The 27,887-nt window shown below is 48.9% G+C and overlaps 1 protein-coding gene across 1 annotated transcript in view; it reads left to right on the top strand.

The window, feature by feature from the left end:
- The first annotated feature begins 17,179 nt into the window (after positions 1 to 17,179).
- The window catches only part of LOC122555070 (fibrillin-3-like), a 43,936-nt gene continuing 33,228 nt past the window's right edge, over positions 17,180 to 27,887 (top strand). Inside the window, exons 1-5 of the mRNA XM_043700731.2 lie at positions 17,180 to 17,315; positions 19,997 to 20,026; positions 21,491 to 21,553; positions 22,339 to 22,403; positions 23,619 to 23,714. Coding sequence (XP_043556666.1) covers positions 17,278 to 17,315; positions 19,997 to 20,026; positions 21,491 to 21,553; positions 22,339 to 22,403; positions 23,619 to 23,714 — 292 coding nt within the window. The 5' untranslated portion in view covers positions 17,180 to 17,277. The remainder of the gene's footprint in view (positions 17,316 to 19,996; positions 20,027 to 21,490; positions 21,554 to 22,338; positions 22,404 to 23,618; positions 23,715 to 27,887) is intronic.

The raw sequence follows: 27,887 nt of genomic DNA, 5'->3' as shown, positions 1-27,887 counted from the left end.
CAGTAATTTTCATGCACTGTGCCTTCACCCATATTTGTTTCCAGCAATCTTCCAGTTATGTGACTGCCAGGTCGGCATTCATACACCCATTCCATGGGCCACCGCCCACCAGTCAGTATAAATGTGCAGACAATGACTCTCTTGTTCTGGTGTTTTTCCAGCACCACACTCTCGATTCTGATCTCCAGCATCTGTAGTCCTCACTTTCTACTTAGACCATAGCTGCTAACTTGGCATATTGGCTCGATACCCCATCTGCTTCACTATGGATAATTATCTGTGTGGAGGGATTACGTGTAGCCTCTCGCCACTGCTTTTGGCCATCCTTCCAGATGGCTGATCCATCAGTGAAGCAAGCGCAGTGGCAAGTATTTGCGGGCAGTTGTTCAAATGGAACACCCCACTGAACGGGAGATGCAGGTATGGCCTGGTCAGAGCTCAGAGTTGGTTCACCTGGTGGGTATTCAGCTATGTGTTCATGTGGTAACCCATTCCTTTCCCTCTTGGCTCAATCAGCTATGTAACATTTCCATTTTATAATGGAGCTTGGTTTGGCGATACCAATCTGGTTAGTTTCAGCATTAGAGTTTCGAAGAGTAAGTCAGGAATCCAAGGAGCTGGGGCAGCGTTAGTGCGACAGCCTCTTTAGCGGCCAGAAGTGCTTTCTGCTCTTCATTGCTCCATTCAAACTGAGCTTTCTTTCAAGTAATGGCATGTAAAGGTCTTAGTAACATGGTCAAGTGAGGTATATGTCTGTGTCAATATCCGAGCAGATCTATAAATTTCAATGCCTCCGCCTTGTTATTTGGAACCGCTATCTCTTGTATTTTATTATTTACATTTTCAAGGATGACTCTATCCCCTTTTGTCCACTGGATGCCTGAAAACTGCACTGATTATGTTGGTCCCTGTATCTTTTTTGGGGTTCACGTCCTAACTTCTGTCTCGCATCTGTTGTACCAGTATGGTTAGAGCTTCCAACACTGTAGTTTCTGTTGGTCCGCAGATCAAGATGTTGTTAATATAATGTGCCACATATCTAAGTCCTTTGCTGCTAGCCTAGGGCATAAGGGTACGTTCTGTAGATATCATTATGTTGCTGACAGAAGGCATATTGATCATCTTCCCATGTAAAGGCAAACTGAGCTTGTGATTCCATGGCTATCAGAATTGAGAAGAAGGGCATTTGCTAGATCAACACTGACATACCGGGCATCTGGCCCCCGTGACAAACTTTCTATAACAGTGACCATGTCAGGCAAGGCCACCGATAGTGAAGGAGCATATTTGTTAAGTAGGTGAAAATCAATTGTCATTCACTAACATCCATTAGGTTTCATTACAGGCCATACAGGGCTATTGCAGACACTGCATGTATCACAATCCCCACAGCAAATAGGCCTGGTACAGTATCCACAATTTCTATATATGTCCTCCCAGAATATGATACCGTTTCATCAAAATCAGCCATGTGGAGGAGGGATAACGGGGGATTCCCATTTTGCCTTGCCAACAGTAGCCATCACAGCTCCCATACCAAAAGAGAATTGGCTCTTTTAGGTTTGCAAGATGATACCTCTTAACAAGTTCATACCGATATTATTTTCTGGTATGTTGGCTATCAATGCCAGGATGATTTTTGGCTATCCCTTCCCCAAGGCCATTCTAATAGTTGTTCTAATTGCCAGTGTTATTGGTCCACCAAATCCATTAACTCTAGGCCCTGTATGTCTATGTGGGTTGCCATCTATAATAGTAACTTCTACTGCAGTGTCTGATAATGTGAAGTCTCATTGTACATTGCATTTCCTCCCATAAACCATGGTAGCCTCAGGTATCCAGTCATCCCACCAAATGCCCTTACGTGGACCCCGGAGTCCTGGCCCCACCCTGAATCAATTGGCTCACCACAACTGCCCGACCTCCCTCAGGCTGGAGGGCAGGGATGCTGAGGGAGACGCTGTTGCTGTGGTTTCCTGTCCTCCCTCCACATCTGATTTAGCCTCTCTTACTTCCTTACCCTTTGAAGAGCAGTGCGTCCTGCACATATTGTATATTGCATTCGTAGGTATTCCAACAATCCATTCCTCTCTATCCCTGCTTTCAGTAATGCTATGACAATTTCTCTTTTGGTTATTTTGTGTTTCACCTTTGAACTGACCCCATCTGTAACCTGTTGTCCCTGATTGGGTGGGCCTCACTCATCACTAATTAGCTTCCACATCCTCTAACTATCCTCAGAACAAACATCCCAGTCCCACTGCCTGTCCCTGGGCTGGTGGTATTGGGGTTGACAGGGCACCTGTCACCTAAGCCCTTGCATTAGGCGGCTCCTCATTCCACCTGGGAAAGCTTCCTAGTCTGGACCCTGACGCTGTGGAGAACACGTACTCCACTTGCAGAGCCAAATCCCTCAAACATTTTCTACCTTCTGATATGGTCTCCCATTTTTTTCAAAGTCACTTTCTCAATCTGTTGGAGATTTACTGCTGCTAGTGTCAGCACATTCCACAGCGTTCACGTTTGCCATGTGCTTCTAACAATGCTACTCTTGTGTGGATTAATACTTAGCATTCCAAATGTCCTCGGGCTGTGACACTCAGCCTAATGTGGGCCGCACTCTGATCCCATAACCGCATCAGCAAAGAGGCCAAAGGTTCACCCTGACCCCAAACCCTGCAATTCAGACAGAGAGTAATCTCTCACTCTTCTCCAACATTGTGTGCTTTGCCCTCCTCCCTGTTTTCCCCAATTTGTTATTAGGGTCATGAGATCAGTCCCTTCTCTGAGGTTGGCTCCGGCATCACCTTCCCGGTCCATTCATGCACTGAGTCAGATGAATACCGAATGTCTCCACCCCACTGAGAGGTTAATAATGCACGTACTGTGACTGGGTTCCCTTTCCAACTGTGCTTTTTTTCCCCTCTCCTTTTCTGTTGTTCTGTTTCTCTTGCACATTCTCAGCTCTCTCCTGCGCTGTCTTCACTGCTTCACTGAGGGTGATGTTACGCTGTTCTACTGCTGTCTGTTTTTGGCCTGGCACTCTTCCAATTCTCTACACATAGAATTGTGTGTAGAGCTGTTAACAATATCCATCCCATTTGTTTTACACTGTCCTTGGTTCTTCCCGCAAACACTCGTGTACGGCACCCTTCCTAGTTCTCTTTTTCTGGTTATAATCATGCGCCCATTCCTGCAGGGGTCCTAATTGTGCTCACAAGTTAGCTGCCAACCTCAATCCAGCATCAGCTTCATTCCAGCCTGAAATATGGAAGATTTCCAGAACATCGGGTTGCCTTTCCCTTCTCTTAAATCTTTTCCCAAAACCCATTCTTGTGGCCAAGAAGTGTCACGGACCACAGAGTGTCTCCAAGCGCTTCTTTTGGATTCAGTCACATATAGTTAAGAGAAGACTCAACAACAGCAATTTGCTTAAATGTGGGTGTTTATTAAGGAATAATAATGACAATAATAAGAGTAGTAAATGGAACAGAAAAGAGAAAAAGCAAGAAGTCTCACACCCTTCTGTCTGTCAGATCATCTCGATCGACGGCTGGTCTGGAGGCTTAGGTTAGATCCTGGCACCATTGGGGAAGGAAGGGATGGACCAGGGGAGTTGGTTGGAAGGGACAGGATGTAGAATGGCCTTCACAAAGTGTATGTGGGAAGGAGGTTTCCTATGGGAGGGGGTTTCACTGTAGAAAGAGGCGTGGGGGCGGTGCTCTGTTTTGAAGTTGGGGGTGTCACCTTCTCAGGATGGAGGGGAAGGAGGTGACTCCCCCCCTCAACCCCCCTCAGAGGGTGGAGGGAATCAAGGACCCTGTCCCTCCGAGGGAGGGCCTGCTGTTGGGTGGGGTGTCATCTGGCTATCTGTACATTTTCCTCTCTCTGTCTCTCTCCCTGTCTGTGTCTCTCTCTGTCCCTGTGTCTCTATCTCCCTTACTCAGTCTCCCTCTGTGTGTCTCTCTCTCTTTCTTTCCCCCTCTCTCTCTGTCTCTTTCCCTCTGTCTGTCTCGCTCTGTCTCTCTCTCTTTCTCTTGCTGTCTGTCTCTCTCCCTTTCCCTGTCTCTCATCCCCCCAATCTCTGTCTTTCTCCATTTATCTGTTTTGTTCACGTTCTATTTCACTTGTCACTGCCTCTCTCTCTCTCACTCTCTGTCTCTCTCTGTCTTCCTGTCTCTCTCTTTTTCTCTCCATCTCTCTCTCTCTCCCTCTCCCTCACTCTATATCATTCTCTCTCTCTTTCTCTCTCTTTCTATCTCTCTCTGCCTCTCTGTCTCTCTCTCTCATCTCCCTTTCTCTCCCGGTCTCTCTCTCTCTCTGCCCTTCTCTCCCCCTCTCCCTACTCTATGTCTCTTTCTCTCTCTTATATTCTCTCTGTCTCTCTCTCTCTGTTCCTCATCTAAGACTGATTCTGTTAGTTTCCTGTCTCCCAGGTTACTGATGGATTTTGATATTTGCCCAAAGTCTGGCTTCTATTCTTTCCTCATTTCTGTATTTCCACATTATAATTTCGCTGGCATTTGACTGTAAGGGACCTCCATCTGTCCTCACTAATCTTTATTCTTTCACTTATTTATAGAAGCTGTTGTTGAGATTTCTATGATCCTGCAATTTTACTCTCGGTCTCTATTTCCAGTGCTTGATCAAAGTTCTCTCCTCCGGGGGGATTGATCGATGATCTCAGAATATACATGGGCTCGGACTTCGCCTGTGAACCCAGGGATTGCTGCAGGGTCTACAGACAGAATGGGGATTTCCTGATGTCCCAGGCTTAGATGGCTGGGTTACAGACAGACTCTGCCTGTTTCCAGTATTCCACGGAGTGGGAGCCTGTGTCTGACGGTGCTCCTGCATGGTGTTACTGCAGAGTTGGTGCTGGAGTATGGTGTCTGGGTGACAGTCCCTGTGAAAGTTAATGGAAGGTTAATGACAGAGAGATGTTTACAGGAAACAGGGTTCACATTAGGGCCTGGAGCCCATCCACAGGACACTTCACCCTCTCTGTAAACACAGTCCTCAGACCCTTCCGATACAATCGCCTTCCAACCAACCCAACCTCTGTGGGAGGGATTGTTTGGGGGCAGTGTAGAGAGAGCTTTACCCTGTATCTAACCCCATGCTATTCCTATTCTGGGAGTGTTTGATGGGGACAGTACAGAAAGAGCTTTTATGCTGTCCCTGTTCTAGGCTGGATATCAAACAACGATGAATCAGAATACAGGAAGGAGATTGAGGCTTGGTGGCCTTGTGCAGTGAGAACAACCTCTCTCTTAACATCGGCAAAACTAGAGAACTGATCATTGACTTCAGGAAGGAAGGAGGAGAACGTGCCCCACCCCATCTACATCAGTGGAGCGGAGGTGGAGAGGGTGGAGATCATCAAGTTCCTCGGAGTGACAGTAACCAACAACCTGTCCTGGACCTCTCACATAGATACAATGGTCAGGAAGGTACAACAACACCCTGTGCTTCTCGGTGATCTCTCTCTCTCTATCTAATCATCTCTGTATCTGTCGTTATGTATTTTTTTGATTCTTTCACAGGATGTGGGCATCACTAGCTCAGCCAGCACTTAAAACTCGCTCTGTAATTCTCTCTGTCCCTCACAGTATCTCTGTCTTTCTGTACATTTCCCCCTGTATCTCTCTCTCTCTCTCTTTATACCTTCTTTCTCTCTCTTCCTCTCTTTTACGAACTCTCTCTCTCTCTCAGTCTCTCAGTTCCTCAGCTTCTCTCTCACTGTCGCTGCAAATTAGCGTATCCAATCCACAAAGCTCAGGGTCTTGTCCTGAATGATCACCAATTGCTTGTTCCCATAAATATTCACAGTAATTCACACAGGGATGTCCAGTGGCTCACTGGATAGCACTGCTACCTCACAGCACCAGGTACCCAGTTCGATCCCAGCCTCGGGCGACTGTCTGTGTGGAGTTCACATCTCTCCTTATCTGTCTGGGTTTCACACTGAGGTACAGTACTGGTGGGGACAGGTCTGTCAATGTATAACGCTGGGGTACAGTACTGATGGGGACAGGTCTGTCACAGTATAACACTGGGGTACAGTACTGATGAGGGCAGTTCTGTCAATGTATAACCACTGGAGTACAGTACTGATGGGGACAGGTCTGTCACTGTATAACCCTGGGGGACAGTACTGGTGGGGACAGATCTGTCACTGTATAACACTGGGGTACAGTACTGGTGAGGACAGGTCTGTCACTGTGTAACACTGGGGTATAGTACTGATGGGGACAGGTCTGTCACTGTATAACACTGGGGTACAGTACTGATGGGGACAGGCCTGTCACTGTGTAACACTGGGGTACAGTACTGATGAGGGCAATTCTGTCAATGTTTACCCACTGGAGTACAGTAATGATGGGGACAGATCTGTCACTGTATAACACTGGGGTACAGTACTGGTGGGGACAGGTCTGTCACTGTATAACACTGGGATACAGTACTGATGGGGACAGGTCTGTCACTGTATAACACTGGGGTACAGTACTGGTGAGGACAGATCTGTCACTGTATAACACTGGGGTACAGTACTGATGGGGACAGGTCTGTCACTGTATAACACTGGGGTACAATACTGGTGGGGACAGGTCTGTCACTGTATAACACTGGGGTACAGTACTGATGGGGACAGGTCTGTCACTGTATAACACTGGGGTACAGTACTGGTGAGGACAGGTCTGTCACTGTGTAACACTGGGGTATAGTACTGATGGGGACAGGTCTGTCACCGTATAACACTGGGGTACAGTACTGATGGGGACAGGTCTGTCACTGTGTAACACTGGGATACAGTACTGATGAGGGCAATTCTGTCAATGTTTAACCACTGGAGTACAGTACTGATGGGGACAGGTCTGTCACTGTATAACACTGGGGGACAGTACTGTGGGGACAGGTCTGTCACTGTATAATACTGGGGTACAATACTGGTGGGGACAGGCCTGTCACTGTATAACCGTGGGGTACAGTACTGATGGGGACAGGTCTGTCACTGTATAACCCCGGGGTACAGTACTGGTGAGGACAGGTCTGTCACTGTATAACACTGGGGTACAGTACTGGTGAGGACAGGTCTGTCACTGTGTAACACTGGGGTATAGTACTGATGGGGACAGGTCTGTCACAGTATAACACTGGGGTACAGTACTGATGGGGACAGGTCTGTCACTGTGTAACACTGGGGTACAGTACTGATGAAGGCAATTCTGTCAATGTTTAACCACTGGAGTACAGTACTGATGGGGACAGGTCTGTCACTGTATAACACTGGGGTACAGTACTGGTGAGGACAGGTCTGTCACTGTGTAACACTGGGGTACAGTACTGATGGGGACAGGTCTGTCACTGTATAACACTGGGGTACAGTACTGGTGGGGACAGGCCTGTCACTGTATAACCCTGGGGTACAGTACTGATGGGGACAGGTCTGTCACTGTATAACCCTGGGGTACAGTACTGATGGGGACAGGTCTGTCACTGTATAACACTGGGGTACAGTACTGGTGAGGACAGGTCTGTCACTGTGTAACACTGGGGTACAGTACTGATGGGGACAGGTCTGTCACTGTATAACACTGGGGGACAGTACTGGTGGGGACAGGTCTGTCACTGTATAATACTGGGGTACAATACTGGTGGGGACAGGCCTGTCACTGTATAACCCTGGGGTACAGTACTGATGGGGACAGGTCTGTCACTGTATAACACTGGGGTACAGTACTGGTGAGGACAGGTCTGTCACTGTGTAACACTGGGGTACAGTACTGATGGGGACAGGTCTGTCACTGTATAACACTGGGGGACAGTACTGGTGGGGACAGGTCTGTCACTGTATAACACTGGGGTACAATACTGGTGGGGACAGGCCTGTCACTGTATAACCCTGGGGTACAGTACTGATGGGGACAGGTCTGTCACTGTATAACACTGGAGTACAATACTGGTGAGGACAGGTTTGTCACTGTATAACACTGGGGTACAGTACTAATGGGGACAGGTCTGTCACTGTATAACACTGGAGTACAATACTGGTGAGGACAGGTCTGTCACTGTATAACACTGGTGTACAGTACTGATAGGGACAGGTCTGTCACTGTATAACACTGGGGTACAGTACTGGTGAGGAGAGGTCTGTCACTGTGTAACACTGGGGTACAGTACTGATGGGGACAGGCCTGTCTCTGTATAACACTGGGGTAGAGTACTGGTGAAGACAGGGGTCTGTCACTGTATAACACTGGGGTACAGTACTGATGGGGACAGGTCTGTCACTGTATAACACTGGGGTACAGTACTGGTGAGGACAGCTCTGTCACTGTGTAACACTGGGGTACAGTACTGATGGGGACAGGTCTGTCTCTGTATAACACTGGGGTAGAGTACTGGTGAAGACAGGGGTCTGTCACTGTATAACACTGGGGTACAGTACTGATGGGGACAGGTCTGTCACTGTATAACACTGGGGTACAGTACTGGTGAGGACAGCTCTGTCACTGTGTAACACTGGGGTACAGTACTGATGGGGACAGGTCTGTCACTGTATAACACTGGGGTACAGTACTGGTGAGGACAGGTCTGTCACAGTATAACACTGGGGTACAGTACTGATGGGGACAGGTCTGTCACTGTGTAACAGTGGGGTACAGTACTGATGGGGACAGGTCTGTCACTGTATAACACTGGGGTACTGTACTGATCGGGACAGGTCTGTCACTGTATAACACTGGGGTACAGTACTGATGGGGACAGGTCTGTCACAGTATAACACTGGGGTACAGTACTGATGGGGACAGGTCTGTCACTGTGTAACACTGGGGTACAGTACTGATGGGGACAGGTCTGTCACTGTATAACACTGGGGTACTGTACTGATGGGGACAGGTCTGTCACTGTATAAAACTGGAGTACAATACTGGTGAGGACAGGTCTGTCACTGTATAACACTGGGGTACAGTACTGATGTGGACAGGTCTGTCACTGTATAACACTGGGGTACAATACTGGTGAGGACGGGTCTGTCTCTCTATAACACTGGGGTATAGTACTGATGGGGACAGGTCTGTCACTGTATAACACTGGGGTACAGTACTGGTGAGGACAGGTCTGTCACTGTGTAACACTGGGGTACAGTACAGATGGGGACAGGTCTGTCACTGCATAACACTGGGGTACAGTACTGATGGGGACAGGCCTGTCACTGTGTAACACTGGGGTACAGTACTGATGGGGACAGGTCTGTCACTGTGTAACACTGAAGAAGGGTTATACCCGAAACACTGACTTCCCCACCTCCTGATGCTGCCTGGCTTGCTGTGTTCTTCCAGCCTCCTGCTTGTCTACCTTAGATTCTAGCATCTCCAGTTTTTTTGTCTCTAACTGCATAACACTGGGCTGCTGTAATAGTGGGGGCAGTTCAGTCCCTGTCTAACATTGATGTTCATATTTGAGATATCTGTGTTTCCGGTTGCAGGAACTATCTCTGACCCACCCAGGCAGTGAATGAGGAAACTGCAGGTGAACAGAGAGTTGCTTTGTCACAGTCTCTTTGTAGAAAACAATAAGGGCAATGTTTGCAAACGTACTGTCAGTTGTTTCCCTAATGGCACTGACACTCTAGCTGCCTGTCCCCACGCCTTGTTCCTATGTGTCCCTCCCATCGACCTCCATGTCTCTTACTGCTCTCTGTGTTAATCCTCACTGGAAAATCCCTGTCCAATACAATGACAGCTCAGAGCCGGTCTCATGTCCCCTGTCAGAATGAAGGCTGCTAGCCATTATGGTCACAGCCTGAAAAAGACACCTCTGTCCCAACATGTAGGATGCATGAACCTGAGGGACTCTCCGACACCATCATTCACCATCCCATCTGTTCCTCAGTCACACACTGGATCAGAGGAATACGGGATGTAGGACAGGACAGCACTCAGCACACAGACAAGCTTATATTTGCTGTGCCCAATGTAGCCTATTCTACATTGGAGAAACCAAACGCAGACTGGGTGACCGGTTTGCTGAACACCTCTGGTCTGTGCGCAAGCAGGACCCTGACCTTCCTGTAGCCGGTCATTTTAACACAGCATCCCACTCACAGGCCCACTGTCTGTCCTCAGCTTGCTGCAGTGCTCCAGTGAATCACAGCACGAACTGGTGAACCAACAGCTCATCCTCAGACTAGGCACTTTACAGCCTTCTGAACTTAGTATTGAGTTCAACATCTTGAAATTGTGAACTCAGTCCTATTTCTTCCCATTATTTTAGCTTTACTTGTTCCCTTCTTTGTCACCATGTCCTCTCTCCCTTCCTCCCATTTCCACTTACTGTCCTTTCCAGTCTGGCAGGAGACACATCATTGTTCTGCCCTTCACATGTCCCAATCATTTAATCTGAACTACCAACACCATTCCTTCCCCCAACACTCTAAGCTGCACCACCACCCATTCCCCAAACTATTGCATAAATGCTGCCCCCTCTGGGCTTCACTTCAGCTCTGATAAAGAGTCATCTTGACTCAAACATTAGAACAAAGAACAAAGAAAATTTACAGCCCAGGGACATGGCCCCTCGGCCCTTCAAGCCTGAGCCGATCCAAATGTACTGTCTAAACCTGTCGGTTAATTCCTAAGCATTTGTATCCCTGTGCTCCACACCTACTCATGTATCTGTCCAGACGCAGCTTAAATGAATCTACCGTGCCTGCCTCTATCATTTCTGCTGGCAATCCATTCCAAACGTCCACCACCCTCTTGTGAAGTACTTGTCACATGTATTCCCCTTAAACTTTCCACCTCTCACCTTGAAAGCATGACGTCTGGTTATTGAATCCTTCACCCTGGGAAAAAGCTTATCTCTATCCACCCTGTCTAAACCCTTCATGATTTTGTAAACCTCAATCAGGTCCTCCCTCAATCTCCTTTTTTCTAATGAAAATAAACCTAACCTACTCAACGTCTCTTCATAGTTAGCACATTCCATACCAGGCAACATCCTTGTAAACCTTGTCTGCACCCTCTCCAAAGCGTCCACATCCTTTTGGTAATGTGGCGACCAGAACTGTACACAGTATTCTAAATGCGGCCGAACCAATGTCTTGTACAATTTTAACATGACTTGCCAGCTCTTATACTCAATACCCCGTCCAATGAAGGCAAGCATACTATATGCCTTCTTGACCACTCTATCCACCTGTACAGTCACCTTCAGTGTACAATGGACCTGCACTCCCAGATGTCTCTGCCCATCAACTTTTCCCAAGGCTCTTCCATTCATTGTATGATTCACTCTAGAATTAGACTTGCCTAAATGCATCACATCACATTTGTCTGGATTGAAAACCACCTACACCTTTCCGCCCAACTCTATCTATATCGTCCTGTATTCTCTGACAGTCCCTTATGCTTTCTGCCAGTCCACCAATCTTTGTGTCATCTGCAAACTTGCTGATCATACCAACAGTGCCCTCTTCTAGATCATTTATGTATATTACAAAAAACAATGGACCCAATACTGACCCCTGTGGAAAATCACTGGTCACCTTTCTCCATTTCGAGAAACTCCCTTCAACTACTACTCTCTGTCTCCTGTTGCTCAACCAGTTCTTTATCCACCTGGCTAGAACACCCTGCACACCATATGACTTCACTTTCTCCAATAGTCTACAATGGGGAACCTTATCAAATGCCTTACTAAAGTCCATGTATATGACATCAACAGCCCTTCCTTCATCTAACAACTTGGTCACTTCCTCGAAGAACTCTATTAAGTTGGTAAGGTACGATCTCCCCCACACAAAACCATGTTGCCTATCACTGATAAACCCATTCTTTTCTAAGTATAAATAGATCCTATCTCTTAGTACCCTCTCCAGCAACTTCCCAACTACTGACGTCAGGCTCACTGGTCTGTAGTTACCTGGAATATCCCTACTACCCTTCTTGTACAGAGGGGGCAACATGAACAACCTTCCAGCCCTCCAGCACCTCATTGTGGTATTTAAGGATACCACAATGATACCTGTCAGGGCCCCAGCTATTTCCTCTCTTGCCTCCCCCAGCAACCTGGGATAGATCCCATCTGGTCCTGGGGATTTGTCCACCTTAATAACCTCTAGCATACCCAACACATCTTCCCTACTTATGTTAATGAGATCCAGACTAATCAAACTTCTATCTCTAATCTCAACATTCATCATGGTCCTCTCCTCAGTGAACACTGATGCAAAGTAACCATTCAGAATCTCACCCATTCTCTCAGGTTCAACACACAGCCTTCCTTCTTTATCTTTTAGTGGACCAATCCTTTCTCTAGTTACCCGCTTGCTTCTTATATAAGAATAAAATGCTTTGGGATTTTCCTTAATTTTGCTTGCTAAAGCTATTTCATGACCCCTTTTTGCCCGCTTGATTCCTTGTTTAAGACTTGTCCTACTCTTCCAATATTCCTCCAGGGCCCGTTCTGTTCTTAGCTGCCTAGACTTTATGAACGCTTCCCTTTTCCTCTTGGCTAGTCGTACAATTTCTGCTGTCATCCATGGTTCATGAATCTTGCCCTTCCTATCCTTTGCCTTCAACGGGACATGCCTATCCTGCACTACCATTAACCTATCTTTGAAAGCCTCCCACATCTCAAATATGGACTTCCCTTCAAATTAGCTTGCTCACTCTCCACGAATGCTGTCTGACCCACTGAGATCACCAGAGTTTGTTACTTTCACACAACCAGACACCTTTACAGAGACCAGATTATAGCAATAGGGTCAGGGGCAGGAGCAGGTTACAGTGAGAAGGAGGTGGTATAGGGGTGGTAGAGGTGACAGAGATAGGGAAGGGTGTAGGGGCTGGAGGAGGTAACAGAATTAAGGCGGTGTAGGTGACAGAGAAGGAGAGGTTACAGGGCTAAGGAGGGATGAAAGGGCTGGAGGAGGTGACAGAATTAGGGAGGATTGTAGGGGCTGGAAAAGGTGACAGAACTAGGGAGGGGTGTAGGGTCTGGAGGAGGTGACAGAGTTATGGAGGGGTGTAGGGGCCAGAGCCGGTAACAGAACAAGGGAGGGGTGAAAGGGCTGGAGGAGCTGAGAGAGATCGAGATGGGTGTAGGGGCAGGAGGAAGTTAATGAGTTAGGGAGAAGTGCAGGGGTTGGAGGAATTGATGGAGATAGGGAGGGATGCAGGGTTTAGAGGAGGTGATAGAGATAGAGAAGGACTGTAGGGGCAGGAGGAGGTGACAGAACTAAGGAGGGATGAAAGGGCTGGTGGAGCTGAGAGAGATAGGGAGGGTTGTAGGGGCAGGAGGAAGTTAATGAAATAGGGAGAAGTGCAGGGACTGGAGGAGGTGACAGAGATAGGGAGAGATGTAGGGGCTGGAGGAGCTGACAGAGATAGGGAGGGATGTAGGGACTGGAGGAGCTGACAGGGATAGGGAGCGATGTAGGGGCTGGAGGAGGTGACAAAGATAGAGAGGGATGTAGGGGCTAGAGGTGGTGACAGAGATAGGGAAGGATGTAGGGGCTGGAAGAGGTGACAGAGATAGGGAGCGAGGTAGGGGTTGGAGGAGCTGACAGAGATAGGGAGCAATGTTGGGACTGGAGGAGGTGACAGAGATAGGGAGCAATGTAGGGGCTGGAGGAGGTGATAGAGACAGGGAGCGATGTAGGGGCTAGAGGTGGTGACAGAGATAGGGAAGGATGTAGGGGCTGGAGGAAGTGACAGAGATAGGGAGGGGTATATGGGCCAGAAGGGGTGACAGAACTAGGGAGGGGTAAAAGGGCTGGTGGAGCTGAGAGAGATAGGGAGGGTTGTAAGGACAGGAAGAAGTTAATGAGATAGGGAGAGGTGCAGAGGTTGGAAGAGGTGATAGAGATCAGGAGGGATGTAGGGACTGGAGGAGGTGACAAAGTTAAGTAGGTGTATAGGGGCTGGAGGAAGCGACGGAGTTGAGGGATGTAGGGGCTGGAGGAGATGACAGAGATAGGGAGGGATTGCAGGGGCTAGAGGAGGTTACAGAGATAGGGAGGGGTAGTAGGGGCTAGAGGAGGTTACAGAGATAGGGAGGGGTAGTAGGGGCTAGAGGAGGTTACAGAGATAGGGAGGGGTAGTAGGGGCTAGAGGAGGTTACAGAGATAGGGAGGGGTAGTAGGGGCTAGAGGAGGTTACAGAGATAGGGAGGGGTTGTAGGGGCTAGAGGAGGTTACAGAAATAGACAGGGAGGGGATTCACACTCACCCGCCAGGGAGAGGGCTCACATTCATCTGAACAGACAGGGAAGGGAATAACACTCACTTGGACAGACAGGAAGGAAGTTGAGTTAGGTATGGGGTATAGGATCTGGGGGAGGTGACAGAGTTAGGGAGGAGGTGTAGGATCTGGGGGAGGTGACAGAGATAGGGAGAAGGTGTAGGATCTGGGGGAGGTGACAGAGATAGGGAGGAGGTGTAGGCTCTGGAGGAGGTTATAGGGATAGGGAGGGGGTATAGGGGCTGGAGGAGGTTATAGGGATAGGGAGGGGGTGTAGGGGCTGGAGGAGGTTATAGGGATAGGGAGGGGGTGTAGGGGCTGGAGGACGTTACATGGATAGGGAGGGGGTGTTGGGGCTGGAGGAAGTTACAGGGATAAGGAGGGGGTGTAGGGGCTGGAGGAGGTTACAGGGATAAGGAGGGGGTGTAGGGGCTGGAGGAGGTTATAGGGATAGGGAGGGGGTGTAGGGGTGGAGGAGGTTACAGATACAGGGAGGGGGTGTAGGGGCTGAAGGAGGTTACAGGAATAGGGAGGGGGTGTAGGGGCTGGAGGAGGTTACAGATACAGGGAGGGGGTGTAGGGGCTGGAGGAGGTTACAGATACAGGGAGGGGGTGTAGGGGCTGAAGGAGGTTACAGGAATAGGGAGGGGGTGTAGGGGCTGGAGGAGGTTACAGATACAGGGAGGGGGTGTAGGGGCTGGAGGAGGTTATAGGGATAGGGAGGGGGTGTAGGGGCTGGAGGAGGTTGCAGATACAGGGAGGGGGCTGTAGGCTCTGGAGGAGGTTACAGGGATAGGGAGGGGGTGTAGGCTCTGGAGGAGGTTACAGGGATAGGGAGGGGGCTGTAGGCTCTGGAGGAGGTTACAGGGATAGGGAGGGGGCTGTAGGCTCTGGAGGAGGTTACAGGGATAGGGAGGGGGTGTAGGGGCTGGAGGAGGTTACAGGGATAAGGAGGGGTGTAGGAAAGCGACAGGCCCAGAACTGTGTTCCTGGACAGGCATGCAGATCCCATACAGATCTGAGGCGATGACTTCGTGGTATTATGGCTTGACTATTAATCCAGAATCCCAGAATAATGTTCTTGGGACCTGGATTTGACTCCTGCCAAAACAATATGTCAGGAATTAAGAGTCGACTGATGATCTTGAAACCATTTTCAATTGTTGCAAGAACCCATCTGGTTCACTAATGCCCTTTCGGGATGGAAATCTGCCATCCTTACCTGGTCTGGCTGACATGTGATTCCAGAGCCACAGCAACATTGTTGACTCTTAACTGCCCTCGGAAATGGCCTGGCATGCCAGTCCATTCTATCAATCACTAGAAAGTCACAACAAAGACCCACAGCAGGTGGACTGCAGAGATTCAAGAAGACAGCTCACCACCACCTTCTCAAGGGCAAATAGGGATGGGCTAGCAATGGTGACGCCCAAATCCCACAGATGAATTTAAGAAAGCTGGTGGAGGTATTCAGCGACATCTTCTACCATTCCTTCCCACAAGCCGAAGTCCCCACCTGCTTCAAGGAGACCTCATACAAAGCACATACAAAGTTCCTTAATCACTGCAACACAATGGCTCTGACTGACTTCGAGACACTAGTCATGGTCCATATCAGCTCCAGTCATGGTCCAGATCAGCTGCAGTCTCCCAGCCTGCCTCAATCGCTTGCAATGTGCCTACCGATGTAACAGGTCCACAGTGGGTGCCATATCCCCAGCCTGCATCTGGACAACAACATCACCTACATCAGACTCCTGCTCATTGACTGCAGCTCTGTCTTCAACACCATTATCCCCTCTAGACTGATCTCAAAACTCCATGACCTTGGTCTCGGCTCCCTCCTGTAATTGAATCCTTAGCTTGCTGACCCACAGACTGCAATCAGTGAAGATGGACAACTGCACCTCTCCATGATAACCCTCAACACTGGAGCACCGCCCCCCCCCCTCCACTCCATCCCATGGATATGTCCTGAGCCCCCTACTATACTCCCTATCCACTCTCTACACTGTGTTGCCAAATTCCAAAGGAACGCCATCTACAGGTTCGCTGATGACACCACCTTATTAGGACAGATATCTAACAATGACAACTCAAAATACAGGAAGGAGATAGCGGGCTTGGTGACCTGGTGCAGTGAGAGCAACCTCACTCTCAACGTCGGCTAAACTAAAGAACGGGTCATTGACTTCAAGAAGAAAGAAGGAGAACACGTTATCTACCATCTCCCCCACCCCCAATCTACAGAGATAGGGATGGGGTGTAGGAGTTGGCTGGGGTTACAGAGAGAGGGAGGGGTGTAGGGGCTAGAGGAGATATAGGGAGGAGTGTCGGGGCTGGAGGGGGTATGGAGATGGGGAGGTTTTGGGGCTTAGAGGAGGTTACAGAGATAAGGAGAGGTTTAGGGGTTGGAGAAGATTCCGAAAGGAAGTAATTCATAATGAATTGGAGCAACAGGCGGTCACTCGATTCTGCAGTGCCATTCACTGGGATAATCCATTATACTCTATTCCTTCCTGGCTTATCCCCCTACTCCCTTAATTCTTGTTCCTCATTAAAAATCTCTCTGTCTCAGCCTTAAATATCCTTCATGGCTGAGACTTGGGAAAGATTTCCACAGAAATGTGTTTAATGTGTGTATTAGTGTGTATATCTGTTGGGCTAGAAGGTGAATGGGATATGGGTGTCACTGCTGTGATGGGGCTGTGATGGGGGTCTCTCCAGCATTGAGTAACAGACACTGAATCCTCCCCAGCTCCTGCAGCTGACAATTCATCAAGGCTCTTGGACTGTCGTCCCATTTCCAGGCAGGAGCTGGATTTCGTCCAATTCCCTTAATCCCCACCCAATGCCAGGCACCGTGCCAATAAAGGTGAGTCAACATTTCCCATTGTGTGTTAGATACTGAGCACTGAGGAGCTGTCCCTGGGGCTGAGGAGACAGCTGCCTATATAAAAGCCCGCCATCTGCGTTGTCCTCACAGCTGTGAGGGATCAGACAGACAGAATCAACAGGAATCCAGATGGATCTTCACGGATTACACATCATCACCCTGCTCTGGTAAGTCTCTCACCTGGACTCCAGTATCGTTCTTGCATTGAAGATATACCTCAGCACTGACCCTCTGACAGTGCCTGCTCCCTCACAACTGACCCTCCAACAGTGCGACGCTCCCTCAGCACTGACCCTCCAACAGTGCCCGCTTCCTCAGTACTGACTCTCCAACAGTGCGGCACTCCCTCAGCACTAACTCTCTGATAGTGCAATGTATGTGACGTATAAGATTATTAAAGGATTGGACACTCTGGAGGCAGGAAGCATTCTGCTGATGGGGGAGTCGAAAAACCAGAGGATACAGTTTAAAAATATGGGGTAGGCCATTTAGAACAGAGTTGAGGAGAAACGTCTTCACCCAGAGAGTGGTGGGTGAATGGAATGCTCTGCCCCAGAGGGCAGTGGAGGCCAAGTCTCTGGATACTTTTGAGAAAGAGTTAGATAGAGCTCTTAAGGATAGTGGAATCAAGGGTTATGGGGATAAGGCAGGAACAGGATACTGATTGAGGATGATCAGCCATGATCATAATGAATGGTGGTGCTGGTTCAAAGGGTCAAATGGCCTACTTCTGCACCTATTGTCTATTATCACTGACCCTCCGACAGTGTGGCACTGCCTTAGCACTGACTCTCCGACTGTGTGGCACTGCCTCAGCACTCTCTCCAACAGTGCCCGCTCCCTCAGCACTGACCCTCCGACTGTGCCCACTCTCTCAGTACTGATCCTCTGACAGTGCGGCACTCCCTCAGCACTAACTCTCTGATAGTGCAATGTATGTGACATATAAGATTATTAAAGGATTGGGCACTCTGGAGAACTGACTGACCCTGAGACAGTTTTCCCCCTCTCAACTCTAACCCTCCAATAGTATGCCACTCCCTCAGCACTGACCCTCTAACTATGCCCGCTCCCTCAGCACTCATCCTCCGACAGTGCAGCACTGCCTCAGCACTCTCTCCAATAATGCCCGCTCCCTCAGCACTGACCCTCCGATAGTGCAACATTCCCTCAGCACTGACCCTCTGACTGTGACCTCTCCCTCAGCACTACCCTCTGACAGTGTGGTACTGCCTCAGCACTCTCTCCAATAGTGCACGCTCTCTCAGCATTGACCGTCCGATAGTGCAATGCTCCCTCAGCATTGAGCCACTAACAGTGCAGCACGCCCTCAGTACTGACCCTCCAAATGTGCCTGCTCTCTCAGCACTAACCCTCAGACAGTTTTCCCCCTCTCAGCACTGACCCTCCGATAGTGTGATCCTCCCTCATCACTGACCCTTTGATAGTCGTGCATTTCCTCAGCACTGACCCTCTAATAGTGCTGCACTCCCTCAGTACTCACCCTCTAACAGTGCCTACTCCTTCAGTACTGACCCTCCGAAAGTGCAGCACTCCCTCAGCACTGACCCTCTAACAGTGCAGCACTGCCTCAGTACTAACCCTCTGGCACTCCTGCTCCCTCTGCACTGACCCTTTAACGGTGCCTGTTCCCTCAGCACTGACCCTCTGACAATTTGGCACTTCCTCAACATTGACCCTCTGACAGTGCAGCACTCCCTCAGTACTGACCCTCCGAAAGTGCAGTGCTCTCTCAGCACTGACCCTCCAACAGTGCGGCACTCGCTCAGCACTGACCCTCCGACAGTGCGGCACTCGCTCAGCACTGACCCTCCGACAGTGCGGCACCCGCTCAGCACTGACCCTCCGACAGTGCGGCACTCGCTCAGCACTGACATTCCAACAGTGCAGTACGCCTTGCATTGACACTCCAACAGTGTGGCACTCCCTCAGCACTGACCCTCTGATAGTGCGGCCCTCCCTCAGTACTGACGCTCGGAAAGTGCAGCGTTCATTCAGTACTGACACTCCAAAAGTGCGGCACTCTCTCAGCACTGACCCTCTGATAGTGTGGTGATCCCTCAGCACTGACTGTCCGACAATGTGCTACTCCCTCAGCACAGACCCTCCAACAGTGCAGCACTGGCCCTCCTACAGTGTGCCATTTCCTCAGCACTAACCCTCCAATTGTGTGGCACTGCCTCAGCATTGACACTCTGACAATGTGGTATTCCCTCAGCACTGACCCTCCAACAATATGGTACTGCCTCAGCAGTGACCCTCCAACAGTGCAGCACTCCTTCAGCATTGACACTCTAACAGTGCGGCACTCCCTTAGCACTGACCCTCTGACAGTGCGGCACTCCCTCAGTACTCACCCTCTGACAGTGCCCACTCCCTCAGTACTGTCCCTCCGAAAGTGGGGCGCTCCCTCAGTACTGACCCTCCGGCTGTGTGGCACTCCCTCAACACTGACCCTCTGACAGTGCCTGTTCCCTCAGCACAAACTCTCCAACATTGTGCCACTCCCTCAGCACTGACCCTCCGATAGTGTGGCTCTGCCTCATCACTGACCCTCTGAATATGTGGTACTCCCTCAATATTAACCTTCCGACAGTGCAGCACTCCCTCAATATTGACCCTCTGAAAGTGCGGCACTCCGTCAATATTGACCCTCTGACAGTTCGGCACTCCCTCAATATTGACCCTCCAATAGTGCGGCACTCCCTCAATATTGACCCTCCGACAATGTGGCACTCCATCAATATTGACCCTCCGACAGTGCGGCACTCACAGCACTGACCAAATCAATTCCCGTTCTGTTCATGTTTCCCATTCGATTCCGCAGGCTCTCCTCCGGAATGGCTTCGCCACTTGAGTGAGTATCTGAAGGTACAGTAACCCCTCCCTCACCTGCCTCTGAACCTGCACCCTCATCTCCCCTCATGAACATCACTTAAAGCCCTCACCCTCTGAGGATCCCCACATCACACCCCATCAAGTCACTCTCTAAACCTGTCACCCACACCCCTCAGAATCCTCACCCTCACTCCCTCAGATCTCTCATCCTCACCCCCACATATCCCTCACCCTCACACTCCATCAGAACCTTCACCCTCTCCCCACTCAGATCTTTCACCCTCAAACCCTCATATCCCTCACCCTCAAACCCTCACATCCTCAGAACCCTCAACTCAAACTCTCACCCTCACCCCCTCTCTGTTCACTCACTCTCTTGTTGCCTCACTCTCTCCTCCTCACTCATCCCTCCCCTCATTCTTCTCTCATTGTACACCTCATTTACACTGTCCTCCCCTCCTCACTCACACTGTCCTCCCCTCACTCTCCTCCCTCCTCACTCACACTGTCCTCCCCTCACTCTCCTCCCACCTCACTGACGCTCTGCTCCCCTCACTTTCCTCCCCTCCTCATTCACACTTACTTCTACTCATTCTCCTCCCCTCCTCCTGTCACTCCCTATGTCATCCCATCATGTATGCTCCCTCCCATCTTTTCCATTTCCCTTGACATTGGCAGTGACAATGACGGGGGTCTATGTCACAGAGATGGGGGTTGCTGAGGGGATGGGGGAATTGGAGAGCGTTGGGGATGGGTGAGATGAGAAATGGGGGACAGGGATGAGGGTGTGTGTGTGTGTGTGAGGGGGGGAGGATGAAGGGGTGTGTGGGGGAATGAAGGGGTGTGTGTGTGAGGGGATGAAGGGATGTGTGTGTGAGGGTTGAAAGGGTGTGTGTGAGGGGGAAGAAGGGGTGTGAGGATGTGTAGAGGTGTGTGCGAGGGGGGATGAAGGGGTGTGTGTGTGGGGATGAAGGGGTGTCTGTGAGGGTGTGTGAAAGGGTGAGTGTGAGGGGGCAATGAAGGTGTGTGTGTGAGGAGGTGATGAAGGTCTATGTGTGAGGGGAGGGTGTCGGGGTGTGTATGTGGGGGATGAAGGGATGAGTGTGGGGGGGATGAAGGGGTGTGTGTGAGGGGGGGTGAAGGGGTGTGTGTGAGGGGGGTGAAGGGGTGTCTGTGAGGGTGTGTGAAAGGGTGAGTGTGAGGGGGCAATGAAGGTGTGTGTGTGAGGAGGTGATGAAGGTCTATGTGTGAGGGGAGGGTGTCGGGGTGTGTATGTGGGGGATGAAGGGATGAGTGTGGGGGGGATGAAGGGGTGTGTGTGAGGGGGGGTGAAGGGGTGTGTGTGAGGGGGGTGAAGGGGTGTGTGTGAGTGGGTATTGGGAGTGCAGAGTATGGCTGATGGGCTCACTGTTGAAGTGTATGTGCACTGGCGTTGCAAGTAATGAACATGAAGTAACCTCTCTCTCTCTGTGTCTCCCTCCAGTGAACATATTTGTTTGGAGAATGAGTTTCAGTTAAAGGTAGCCAACATTCTGGGTGGTGGAAGGTATGTACAGGGTTCTCCTCTCTGTCTCGAGTGAACATTCCTCATCACAGTCTCATGGACACACCTCGCTGACACATTGTTAGATCCCAAACCTGAAAAGACTACTCGGCCCTCTCAGTCTGGGCTGGCTCAGTGAAAGATTGATCTCACTGACAGCCTGCACTTCCCCTGTAACCCTCTGATTGCCAGTTTCTAGCCTCTCAATCGAATCAGTCTCAGTGTCTATGTGTGTCTCAGTACGTGTCTGCCTACGTGAGTGTGTTGGCTCTGTCTGACTCAGCCTGGGTGTGTCTGAGTATGTGTGTATGTCTCTGTGTCTGTCTGTCTGATTGTCTGTGTACCTGTGTGTCTAGCTGTTATAGTGCATGAGAATCTGTATGTCTGTGTAAAGATCTGTTTGTATGAGTGTGTCTGTCTCTGAGCGTGCATGAGAGTATGTGTGAGAGAGAGAGTCTGTCTCTGACAGTATGTGAGAGTGTATGTGTGTGTATGTGAGAGTATAGGAGAAAGTTAGGACCGCAGAGGCTGGAGATCAGAGACAAGAGTGTGATGCTGGAAAAGCACAGCAGGGATTCTGATGAAAAGCTTACACCTGAAACTTCAATTCTCCTGCTCCTCAGATGCTGCCTGACCTGCTGTGCTTTTCCAGCAACAATCTCTCGACTGTGTGCATGCATATGTCTGTCTCTGACAATGTGTGAGTGTGTGAGATATCTCACTGTCTCTCAGTATTGATTAGTGTGATTTCCCAGTTTATAATAAATCTCTCCTCCCCTCCCTTCCAGCTCCCTTGGGAAGAGATATATGTGCTGTCCTGGTTGGAGTTCAGTCAATGGGATATGTACAAAGCGTAAGACATATTAATTTCCTCACTTCAATCACTGCTTTTTAATTTAGATTAAAATCAGTTACACTTTTAACATTCACCTGTGTCATATTTACTGAAGGTCATCAGAGATAAAGACTGCAAGGGATCAGTGGGCAGAGAGAGAGAAAAATTTATAGATAGGGTTGTGTGTGAGAGAGAGAGAGATAGGGAGGGTAAAGAGAGAGGCGAAGAAAGGTGGCTAGAGAGGGGCAAGGCAGACAGTGGCGCAGACAGACAGACAGACAGGGCGAGATGGATAAGGAGACAGAACAAGGGAGAGAGAGAGTGGGGTGACATAGAGATTAAAAGACAGAGAGATTTAGAAGGGGAAAGGCACAAAAAGAACAAGAGAGAAATAGATGATGAGAGAATGCGAGAAAGGAAGGGTGACACAGTGATTTGATTTTCATTCACTCATGGAACGTTGGCTTTGCTGCCTGGGTCCAGCATTTAATGCCCTGTCCCTATTTGCGCCCCAACCCACCTTGAGAAGGTGGGACTGAGCTTACTTCTTGAACGGCTGCAGTCCATGTGCTGTAGGTAAACCCGCAATGTCCCTTAGGGAGGGAATGCCAGGATTCTGACCCAGCGACACCGAAGAAACGGCGATATATTTCCAAGTCAGGATGGTGAGGTGCTCAGAGGGGATAGTGTTCCCATGTATCTGTTGCCCTGTCCTTTTGGATGGAAGTGGTTGTGGGTTTGGAAGGTGCTGTCTGAGGATCTTTGGCAAGTTTCTGCAGTGCATCTTGTAGGTAGAGTACACACTGCTGCTCGGTGAGGGAGGGAGTGGATGCTTGTGGATGTGGTGCCAATCAAGCAGGGACTGCTTTGTCCTGGAGTCCTACAAAGGGAGTGAGGGTTAAAAGCTCTTTCACCCAGCCAGTGATTAGGGTCTGGAATATACTGCCTGGAATGGTGGGGGAGGTAGGTTCAATTAAAATATTCAAGAGGGGCATCAGAGGGTTATTAGGGTAGAGAAGGGGTACAGGGCAAGGAGGAAAAGGCAGGAGATTGGCACTAGGTCTTATTATACACTGTAATGTTTTTGCAACTCTGTTGTACAATATAACAGACATGATGGCCAACACTGGATCGAGGAAACAGGAGAAAGTTATCGGTTTATATCATACTGCAGCAATCTCAGACAAACCCAGTGGATCACCAGGCTAATGGGATCTTCCTTTCCTCTTGCAGCTGTCTGTAAATATAATTGCTGGAATCACGGACAGTGTATCGCTCCTAATAAGTGTCTCTGTAATATCGGATTTCAAGGGCCCCTCTGTGAACAACGTAAGTCAATCTGTGAATCCACAAACAGATCAGATCAATCTACCTCCATCTAGCCCCTACACCTCTCTCTATCTCCATAACCTCCTCCAGCCCCTAAACCCCTCCCTATCTCTATCACCTCCTTCTAGCCCCTACATCCCTCCTTATCTCTGTAATCTCCTCCAACCTCTATACCCGTCCCTATCTCTGTAACCTCTTCCAGCCCCTACATCCCTCCCTATCTCTATCACCTCCTTCTAGCCCCTACGCCCCTCCTTATCAATCAACCTTTCTAGCTCCTACATCCTTCCCTGTCTCTGTTCCCTCCTTTTAGCCCCTATACCGCATCCCTATCTCTGTAACCTCCTTCTAGTCCCTACACCCCTCCCTACTTCTGCAACCTCCTTCAGCCCCTACACCCTTCCCAATCTTAGTAACCTCCTTCTAGCCCCTGCATCCCTCCCTATCTGTCACTCCCTCTAGTCCCCTACATCCCCTCCCTATCTCTGTCACACCCTCCGATCCCTGGATTCCTACCTATCTCTGAAACCTCCCCCAGCCCCTACATCCCTCTCTCTCTCTGTAACCAAATCCCAATACCCCTTTCTGCCTGTGTCACCTCCAAACAGGTGTTAATAGTTAGATGTTAATAAAACAAATGTTAAGAAATAGTCTCTTTGGGAATTTATAGCAGTGGGAATGGATGTTAGGGTAGATGAATGCTCCTCCTGTAGAATCTGGGAGGCAATGGTCACCATTAGTGTCCCCATTGACGTCATCTGCAGGGAGGTAAAGGCCTAGTGGTATTATTGCTGTTAATTCAGAGACCCAGATAATGTTCTGGGGACCTAGATTCAAATCCCACTATGTCACACAATGGAATTTTAATTTAATAAAAATCTGGAATTAAGAGTCTAATGATGACCATGAATCCATTGTCGATTGTTGGTAAAACCCATCTGGCTCACTAATGTCCTTCAGGGAAGGAAATCTGCCATCCTTACCTGGTCTAGCCTACATGTGACTCCAGACCCACAGCAATGTGGTTGACTCTTAACTGCCCTCTCGGTGATTAGGGATGGGCAATAAATGTTGCCTAGCCAGCGACCCCCTCATGCTGTGAATTAATTTTAAAAACTCTAGCGCCTTGAAAACCGTGTTCGGGAACTGGAATCAGATGATCCTCAGATCATTCGGGAGGAGGGGGTGGGGAGTGATTGAGAGGAGTTACAGGGAGGCAGTCACACCTCATGTACAGGAAGAAGCTGGATGGGTTATAGTCAGGGGACGGAAAGGGAACAGGCAGACAGTGCAGGGATCCCCTGTGGCAGTTCCCCTCAATAATAAGTATACCGTTTTGGATACTGTTGGGGGGGTTGGGGGGGAATGGGTAACTTACCAGGGGTAAGCCATGAGGTACAGGTCTCTGGCACAGAGTTGGTCTCTATTGCTCAGAAGGGAAGGGAGAGAGGAGTAGAGCATGAGTCATTAGAGACTGCATAGCTAGGGGGTCAGACAGGAGATTCTGTAGGATGAGAGAGACTCATTGTTGATTTGTTTGTGCCAGGGTCCGTGATGTCTTAGAACGTGTTTCCGGGATTCTTGCGGGGGAGGGGGACAAGTTGAGGTCCACACAGGCACTAACAACATAGGTTGGAAAGGGGATGGGGATTTAAGGCAGAAATTCAGGGAGCTAGGATGGAAGCTTAGTGCTAGAACCAACAGAGTTGTTATCTCAGGTTTGTTACCCATGCCGTGTGCCAGCAAAGCGAGGAACAGGGAGTGAGAGCAGTTAAATACATGGCTATAGGCATGGTGCAGGAGGGAGGGATTCAGATACCTGGATAATTAGGGCTCATTCTGTGGTAGGTGCGACCTCTACAAACAGGTCCACACCTCAACCAGAGGGCTACCAATATCCAAGGCATGGGGGAGGTGAGGTTTGCTAATGGTCTACAGGAGGGTTTAAACCATTTCAGCATGGGGATGGGAACCTGAATTGTAGATCTGGTGCACAGGAGGTTGAAAGTCGAGAGGTCATGAAGAGGGTGCAAGGTCACAGGAGTGAACCGGCAGGCAGGAAGGTGGTTTGAAATGTGTCTACCAAGAGCATCCTGAAAAAGGATGGGTTGTACCTGGGACTTTGATGCTGTGGCCATTTCAGAGACATGGATAGAGCAGGGACAGGAATAGTTGTTGAGGTTCCGGGATTTAAATGTTTAGTAAGAACAGGGAAGGTGGTAAAAGAGGGGAGGTGTAGCATAGTTAGTCAAGGACAATATTACGGTGACAGAAAGAACGTTTGATCAGGACACGTCTATTGACGTAGTATGGGCTGAGGTTAGAAACAGGAAAGGAGAGGTCACCCTGTTGGGAGTTTTCCATAGGCCTCTGAAAAGTTCCAGAGATATAGAGGAAAGGATTTCGAAGATTATTCTGGATAGGAGTGAAAGTAACAGAGTAATTGTTATGGGGTCTTTAACTTTCCTAATATTAACTGGAAATGTTATAGTTTGAGTACCTTACAAGGTTCAGTTTTTGTCTAGTGTGTGCAGGAGGGTTTCCTAACACAGTATGTAGACAGGCCAACAAAAGGCAAGGCAACGTTGGATTTGGTATGGGTAATAAACCAGGCCAGGTGGTAGATGTGGAGGTAGATGAGCACTTTGGTGATAATGATCATAATTTGGTTAAGTTTACTTTAGCGACAGAAAGGGATAGGTAAATACCACAGGGCAAGAGTTATAAATGGGGGAAAAGGCAATTATGATGCAATTAGGTCTGATTTAGGATGCATAAGATGGGAAAGGAAACTTCAGGGGATGGGTACAATTGAAATGTGGAGCTTATTCAAGGATCAACTACTGCATGTCCTTGATAAGTATGTGCCAGTCAGGCAGGGAGAAAGTGGTCGAGTGTAGGAGCTGTAATTTACTAAGAAAGTTGAAGCTCTTGTAAAGAGGAAGAAGAAGGCTTATGTAAACATGAGATATGATGGCTCAGTTAGGATGCTTGAGTGTTACAAGTTAGCCAGGAAGAACCTAAAGAGAGAGCTAAGAAGAACCAGGAGGGGACATGAGAAGTCATTGGCAGATAGGATCAACGAAAGCCCTAAGGGTTTCTATCAGTATATCAGGAACAAAAGAATGACAAGAGAAAGGTAGTGGGAAGTTGTGCGTGGAGTTCGAAGAGATTGGTGGGGAACAAAATGACTGTTTTTCATCAGTATTCAACTGGAAAAAGACAATGTTGTCGAGGAGAATACTGAGATACAGGCTATTAGACTAGACAGGATTGAGATTCATAAGGAGGAGATGTTAGCAATTCTGGAAAATGTGGAAATAGACAAATCCCCTTGGTTGGATGGGATTTATCCTAGGATTCTCTGGGAAGCCAGGGAGGAGATTGCAGAGCCTTTGGCTTTGATCTTTATGTCGTCATTGTCCAGAGGAATAGTGCCAGAAGATTGGAGGATAGCAAATGCTGTCCCCTTGTTCAAGGAGGGGAGTAGAGACAACCTGGTAATTATGGAGCAGTGAGCCTTGCTTCGGTCATGGGTTGGAAAGGATTATAAGAGATAAGATTTATAATCATCTAGAAAGGATTAATTTGATTGGGGTAAACAACACGGTTTTGTGAAGGGTAGGTCATGCCTCACAAATGTTATTGAGTTCTTTGAGAAGGTGGGCAAACAGGTGAATGAGAGTAAAGCGTTTATGTGGTGTATATGGATTTCAGTAAGGCATTTGATAAGGTTTCCCATGGTAGGCTGTTGCACAAAATACAGAAGCATGGGATTGAGGGTGAGTTAATGGTTTGGATCAGAAATTGGCGAGCTGAAAGACGACAGAGGGTGGTGGCTGATGGGAAATATTCATCTTGGAGTTCAGTTACTAGTGGTTGTACCACAAGGATCTGTTTTGGAGTCACTGCTGTTATTTTTAGAAATGACCTGGATGAGGGCATAGAAGGATGGGTTCGTAAATTTGCAGATGATAAGTCAATGGAGTTGTGACAGTGCAGAAGGATGTTGCAGGTTACAGAGGGATGTAGATAAGCTGCAAAGCTGGGCTGAGAGGTGGCAAATGGAGATTAATGCAGAAAAGTGTGAGGTGGTTCACTTTGAAAACAGTAACAGGAATACAGAGTACTGGGCTAATAGTAATATTCTTGCGAGTGTAGATGAGCAGAGAG

This window comes from Chiloscyllium plagiosum, unplaced genomic scaffold (genome assembly GCF_037043375.1).
Source record: "Chiloscyllium plagiosum isolate Xiang-an unplaced genomic scaffold, Cpla_swu_hap1 HiC_scaffold_12, whole genome shotgun sequence".
In the NCBI taxonomy this organism is placed as follows: domain Eukaryota; kingdom Metazoa; phylum Chordata; class Chondrichthyes; order Orectolobiformes; family Hemiscylliidae; genus Chiloscyllium; species Chiloscyllium plagiosum.
Note: the sequence above shows the minus strand (reverse complement) of the source record. Positions and strands in the feature narration are given on the sequence as shown.